The following is a 7,130-nucleotide window of genomic DNA, read 5'->3' as shown; positions in this document are numbered from 1 at the left end:
GCGCTCCAGAAAAGGAACAACGCAAAGGGAGGAACCGTGCACGGAGCGCGAACTAAGGAACCCCTCTAACAACAAAGCCAGTACCTCCGCAGCTCCACGGACCGGCTCCTCACGGAGAGTGGCTGCCGAGACAGTTAAGCCCCGCGGGCGTCGGGGAAGGCCGGACTGTGCCATTCGTGGGGGATTCCATGCGGGAGCGAGCCGCCTCACCCAGGGCTGTCCAACTAGAAACGCCCCGGCGCCACCCCCGCCTCAGTCGGAGGTAGGCTCGGCCGGACGTGACGCAGGTGATGCCAAGGCGGCTTGAGTCTGCGCAGTGTGGTGCTGAGGGAGGCCGGGCGGCGCGCATGCGTGCTGGCGTGCGTTCACTTTCAGCCTGGTGTTGGGTGAGTGGTCCGCTCCGGGCCGGGGCGCTGCGTCTGCAGGAAGAAGGGCGGGGTGAGGTCAGGGCCAGCGGGGGCGCGGCGCGTGTGTGGGCCGTGGCGCTGGGCGGCGTGGGGGCGCTGGACGGTGTCTCGCTGGCTCAGAACCGGCGCGGGGCCTGGGTCCGGGCCGCCCTCGCCTCCAGCCTCCCAGTCGGGCCCAGTCGCTGGTGTTGGACTTGACTGACCGCCAGCGTGGTGGCAACGCTGAAGCGTCCAGAATCTTCTGCCTAATCTCTCGCCGGCATGGAACTGGCTAACCGTTTTATTAAACTCTGTTTTGCCTGGACGGTGAATCCTCCAGATAATCTCTAAATAGGCAAAAAAAAAGATTGGGAACCTCGTTGAGTAGCTGTCGTTTGCAGTGAGAACTCTGCACAGAGAGACAATGTAGTTGGGTTGACTTCAGGGAGGGGATTTCCATCTTTCTCAGTCATAAAGTGCTCCGACATTTAACACTGTTGACCCCCACACACAATTTTTTAGTACAGTTATTGGAACTGAGAAAACAAAAATCCCCTCCAAAAAATTACAGGTTAATTGCGAAGGACCCTATTTAAATTTTTGCCCATGAAATTCAGTTTAGTCGTTTCTCTGAAACGGTACTTCAAAAAAGACTGTCTCCCCGCATTGTGTGAAATGCAAGAGACCCACGTACTTTAGAAAATCCCACGTACGTTGTGTGAAATGCAAGAAACCCATGTATTTTAGAAAATCTCATTTGCAACATATTATTAAAGTTGGATTTAAGAGAACATGGTAGAAGAAAATCTAAGCAATACTACACCTTTGAGCAGCCTCATTGTGTTTTCATCTCAGAGCAATTGAAACTAGACAAATCAACGTTAAGATAACTAAACTGCTGCTTTTTTCGTATTCAGTTGTCTGTGAGAACCGTTTCCCTAGGAAGTACTTACTCTGCTTGAAAATGTTCCTAAACTTTAAATTTTGGAGTATCTCAGGGTTGCAGTGGAAGTTTTTTGAAATCTTTTTTTTTTTTTTTTTAAGCCTTTTAAACATATAACATAAAAATGGCTTCCAAAAGAGCTCTGGTCATCCTGGCTAAAGGAGCAGAGGAAATGGAGACGGTCATCCCTGTAGATGTCATGAGGCGAGCTGGGGTAAGTCCCACATCAATTTTTAGCCATTCCTGTTTTAAATGTTTTTGGATTTTTAAATCATTTTGAATAAAATAGTATTAAAAGTGCTTTATGAAAGATTTCAAATATACACAAAATTTCAGAGATTACATAAGAATAAATACTTGTTGATCCACTGCCCCCATTTAGTGCTTGTTGATGTCTTGCCATGTTTCCTTCAGACCCATTTCTTTTTTGTTTTGCGCTCTGTCGTCCAGGCTGGAGTGCAATGGCAGGATCTCGGCTCATTTCAGCCTCTGCCTCCTGGGCTCAAACCATCTTCCCAGCTCAGCCTTCCAAGTAGCTGGAACTACAGATGCACGCCACCACACCTGGCTAATTTTTGTATGTTTTGTAGAGACAGGGTTTTGCCATGTTGCCCAGGCTGCTCTCCAGCTCCTGAGCTCAAGTTGTCCACCTGCCTCAGGCCTCCCGAAGTGTTAGGACTACAGGCGTGAGCCACTGCACTGTCCTTAGACCCATTTCTTTCCTTTCTTTTTTTTTTTGAGGTGGTGTCTCACTGTGTCGCCCAGCGTGGACTACAGTGATGTGATCTCTGTTCACTGCAACCTCTACCTCCCAGGTTCAACAGATTCTCTTGCCTCAACCTCTTGAGTAGCTGGGATTACAGGTGTCCACCACCACACCCAGCTAATTTTTGTATTTTTAGTACAGATGGGGTTTCACCATGTTGGCCATGTTGATCTCGAACTCCTGGCTTCAAGTGACCCACCTGCCTCAGCCTTTTACAGTGCTGTGATTACAGGCGTGAGCCACCATGCCCGGCCCCTCAGACTCATTTCTTAAAGAACAAATGCTTCGAAGAAATACAGTTGAGGCCTCCTTTGTAAATTTCTCCAGTCCTATGCCCCTTCTTCCTTCCTTAAAGATAACTGCTGTCCTCGCAATCTTGTGTATCCATGCATGCATGTCTTTTTTTTTTTTTTTTTTTGAGACAGAGTCTTGCTCTGTCGCCCAGGCTGGAATGCAGTGGTGTGACCTCGGCTCACTGCAACCTCTGCCTCCTGGGTTCAAGCAGTTCTCTGCCTCAGCCTCCCAAGTAACTGGAATTACAGGCGCGCGGCACCATGCCTGGCTAATTTTTTGTATTTTTAGTAGATGGGGTTTCACCATCTTGGCCAGGCTGGTCTTGAACTCGTGACCTCATGATCCATCCGCCTTGGCCTCCCAGTATGCTGTGATTACAGGTGTGAGCTACCACATCTGCCCCCACGCATGTCTTTAAGGTAGCGTTTGACCGTGGTTCTCATTTTGCAAGTTTATATATTCTCTCTCTCTATCTAACAATAGTGAACACTGAAGTTGAGCTAAGTCTGTGCCAGGCATCATTCTAAGTGCTGATAAACCTTAAAACAACCCTGTGAGTTAAATATCGCCATCCTCATTTTATGGTTGAAGAAACTGAGGTACAGAGACATTAAATAATGTACCCATGTCACACAGTAAGTCCAAAAGCCAGAACTCAGACCAAGGCAGCCTGGCCCCAGAGTCTGTTAACCCTATACTCCTCTGGTTCTCAGAAATGAAGATATTATGTCGATTTAGTTATTCATTTAAAATTGCTGCTTGGTGTTGCACTGAATGCCACAATCTACCCATTCCTCTAATTACAGCGTTACAATTCTGTAATAAGTATTCTTGTGTCGGTTTCCTTGTGCAAATGTGTGGAAGTTTTTTGAGGTTATATATCTAAAAGTAGAATTACTAGGCCGAAGGACAGCCCGTAGTCAGCATGACTGGGTTTTGCCAAGTTGCTCTCCAGTGTCCTGGTTTGTAGTCCCACCAGCAATGTAGGAAAATTCCCACTTTCCCAGTGCCAGCTCTTGGTATTGTTGGCTTTAAAAATTTTTGAAAGATAAAGCAGTATTTCATTGTTTTGACTTGCATTTCTATTTTACAAAAATACCATGAGGTTTAAATGGCAACAGTAAACTTGCAAGGTGAGTTATTAATAGGATGATCATATAACTGGTCACCCAAACCAGAACGTTTGTGGGAGAAAGGATGTCCAGTCACACAGAGTACAGGGCAGCAGCTATAAGTAGAGTCTGTCCAGGCAAACCAGGGCAGACCTAGTTATTAAATATATTTAGCCAATGTATTAGTTCAAATTTGGTATAGTTGTGGTGCAGTATTTCCTGCCATGTTACTTTCAAACACAGGGCAGCTGTGTAAATGTTACTCTAGCTGGGTGTGGTGGCTCATGTCTGTAATCACAGCTACTTGGGAGGCTGAAGCAGGAGGATCATTTGAGCGCAGGAGCTGGAGGCTGCAGTGAGCCATGATTGTGTTACTGCCCTCTAGCCCAGGTGACAGGGTTTTTTTTTTTAAAGACAGTGTTACTCTGAATTTATGTTTCAGTGTTCTTAACTGTGGTAACATCTTTCTTGTAGATTAAGGTCACCGTTGCAGGTCTGGCTGGAAAAGACCCAGTACAGTGTAGCCGTGATGTGGTCATTTGTCCTGATGCCAGTCTTGAAGATGCAAAAAAAGAGGTTTGTAATCCATACATGGAGTTATTCCTTCATACGCTTCTTTGTTTCTTGAAATGTCTAAGACTGTTGTTAGCACAGACTCATTTTAGAAAATGATTTTGCTTGAATATCTTCCCCTGACAGATTAAGAGGGTGAGGATTTTGTCTTTCTATTCTGTATCCGTAGAATGTGGCAATTGCTTGATACTGAATGTGCTCAGTAAGTGGGTGGCTGGGTAGATAGGTGGCCGGTTGGATGTGTGGCGAGATGGTTGGGTTGGTGCTTAGATGGATGGCTGCGTTGTTCTCCCATCAGTATTCTTCTGGCTTACATAGGCATCTTTGCCTCCTATTACACATTTTTACCTGCTATAAATCAACTGCCACATTTTCCATCCTTTTTTTTTCTTTTTTAGAGGCATGATCCCGCTCTGTCCCCTAGGCTGGAGTCCAGTAGTGCAGTCACAGCTCACTGCAGCCTCAACCTCCCAGGTTCAAGCAATCCTCCCACCTCAACCCCCCAAGTAGCTGGGACTACAGGCATGTGCCATGCCCGGCCATTATTCTTTTTTCTTTTTTTTTTTGAGACGGAGTCTTGCTCTGTCGCCCGAGCTGGAGTGCAGTGGCCGGATCTCAGCTCACTGCAAGCTCCGCCTCCCGGGTTTACGCCATTCTCCTGCCTCGCTGGGACTACAGGCGCCCGCCACCTCGCCCGGCTAGTTTTTTGTATTTTTAGTAGAGACGGGGTTTCACTGTATTAGCCAGGATGGTCTCGATCTCCTGACCTCGTGATCCGCCCGTCTCAGCCTCCCAAAGTGCTGGGATTACAGGCTTGAGCCACCGCGCCCGGCCTCTTTTTTCTAAAGATACTTTCAGAGTTCCACTTTAGTTGTGTTCCTTTTTCAGTATCTTTAGAATTATGACTCTTACCTTTAAGGACGATGGACACTTTTGGAAGCTAGCATCCCCTTCCTCAGAAACATGCTCCCCCACAGGCGCTTTTGCAGACTCCGTCGTCGGGCAGGGTGACAGGAGTGTGGACTGTACCCTCTGACAGCAGAGTCATGGCGGGAAAGGAGGCAGAGTTGGCTCACGAATGGCTGGTTGTGCACTGCTGAGGAACCTGGAGTACGATTCCCTGTGCTGTCCTCAGATACATAGGAAGAAGTTTAATCCTTTCTAATAAGTTCAGGTTTTTCATTACTGGATTGTAGAAAATTAGACTGTTGGCATTTACATATGATTTGTTGAAACAAATTAAAAATGACAAGCAGAAGTAAATATTCCAGGCCAAGTGCAGTGGCTCACCTGTAATCCCAGCACTTTAGGAGGCCAAAGTGGGAGGATCACTTGGGGCCAGGAGTTTGAGACCAGCCTGGGCAAGATAGCGAGACCCTTTCTCTGCAAATTAAAAATTTTAAAAGCCAGGCATGGTGGTGCACGCCTGTAGTTCTAGCTACTCAAGAGGCTGAGGCAAGAGGATTACTTGGGCTCAGACGATTGCTTGAGCCCAGGAATTTGAGACTGCAGTGAACTGTGATTGTGCCATTGCCCTCAGCCTGGGTGACAGAGCGAGACCCTATCTCAAAAAGAATAATAATTTTTTTTTTCATTTCTGTTTGTGTTTGTGTCATATAGTGTCTGGCCATTTTAAAACAGTGGTTACCTTTATTTTCGATTGACAGATAATAAGTGTACATATTCATGGGATACGTGATGTTTCCATGCATAATATATAGTGATTGGATCAGAGTAATTAGCATATCCATCGTCTCAAACATTTCTTTGTGTTGGGAACGTTCAATATCCTCCTAGCTATTTGAAGCTATGATTGTTAACTACAGTCATCCTATAGGGATATAGAACACCAGAACCTATTCCTCCTATCTAGCTATAATTTTGTATCTTTTAACAAATCTCTCCCTATCCCCACTTTCTTCTATCCTCCCCAGCCTCTAATACACTCTGTCCTACATTATACTTCTATGTGATCAATTTTTTTTTAGCTTTTACATATGACTGAGAACATGGAGTGTTTAATTTGCTGTTCTGGCTTCTTTCACTTAATATAATGTCCTCTAGTCCCATTCTTGTAGTTACAAATGACAAGATTTCATTCTTTTTTATGGCTGGATAGTATTCCATTGTGTATAAATGCCATATTCACATTTTCTTTATGCATTCATCTGTTGTTGGACCTAGGTTGATTTCATGTCTTGGCTAGTGTAAGTATTGGTGCAGTAAACAAGGGGGTGCAGGTGCCTGATTTCCTTTCCGTTGGCTACTTGCCCAGTAGTGGGATTCTGGACCACATGGTAGTTCTGTTTACTGTAGCTTTTTGAGAAAGTGGTGTTACCTTTTGTGTGTTTTTGTTTTTCAGTGCAGATTCTAAAAGGAGTAAAATGAATTTTATACTTTACACATTTTCTTTTGAGTTTTGAGCTTTGCTTGGTTTTGAATCAACAGTAGGATGTTTATGGTCTTAAAAGTGATTCTAAGCCAGCCACAGTGGTTCACACCTGAAATCCTAGCACTTTGTGAGGCTGAGGCAGGAGGATTACTTGAGCCCAGGAGTTTCGAGACTAGCCTGGGCAATGTAGTGAGACTCTGTCTCCACAAAAATAAAAAAAATTAGCTGGCTGTGGTGGTGCATGCCTGTAGTCCTAGCTACAGGGGAGGTTGAAGTGGGAGAATTGCTTGAGTCCAGGAGTTCAAGGCTATAGTGAGCTATGATTGCACCACTGCACTCTAGCCTAGGTGACAGAATGAGGCCCTGTCTCTCAAAAAATTTTATAGGTGGCACTAAATACATAATACATTTTTATTTTGTAATTTGTTTAATAACTAGATTTTTTTTAACCTCTTTTTAAAGTCCTAAAGTATTGTTGGCCAGGCACAGTGGTTCACGCCTGTAATCCCAGCACTTTGGGAGGCCAAGGCGGGTGGATCACGAGGTCAGGAGTTTGAGACCAGCCTGGCCAAGATGGTGAAACCCCATCTTTAGTAAAAATACAAAAATTAGCTGGATGTGGTGGTGGGTGCCTGTAATCCCAGTTGCTTGGGAGGCTGAGGCA

General features: G+C 45.5%; 1 protein-coding gene across 8 annotated transcripts in view; it reads left to right on the top strand.

The window, feature by feature from the left end:
- The first annotated feature begins 304 nt into the window (after positions 1-304).
- Positions 305-7,130, top strand: part of PARK7 (parkinson protein 7) — a 24,814-nt gene continuing 17,988 nt past the window's right edge. For 2 of the 8 annotated variants that reach the window (XM_011938245.1, XM_011938240.1), the window contains exons 1-3: positions 314-443; positions 1,431-1,543; positions 3,976-4,077. In XM_011938245.1, coding sequence (XP_011793635.1) covers positions 1,454-1,543; positions 3,976-4,077 — 192 coding nt within the window. In that variant the 5' untranslated portion in view covers positions 314-443; positions 1,431-1,453. Of the gene's footprint in view, positions 450-550; positions 714-1,430; positions 1,544-3,975; positions 4,078-7,130 lie in introns of those variants that run through there. The other 6 variants (XM_011938239.1, XM_011938244.1, XM_011938243.1 and 3 more) reach the window with 6 other exon arrangements.

The sequence above is a fragment of the Colobus angolensis genome, unplaced genomic scaffold, assembly GCF_000951035.1.
Source record: "Colobus angolensis palliatus isolate OR3802 unplaced genomic scaffold, Cang.pa_1.0 Scaffold170, whole genome shotgun sequence".
NCBI classification, from domain to species: Eukaryota; Metazoa; Chordata; class Mammalia; order Primates; family Cercopithecidae; genus Colobus; species Colobus angolensis.
The sequence above is the reverse complement of the archived record's forward strand: the minus strand, read 5'-3'. Positions and strand labels throughout refer to the sequence as shown.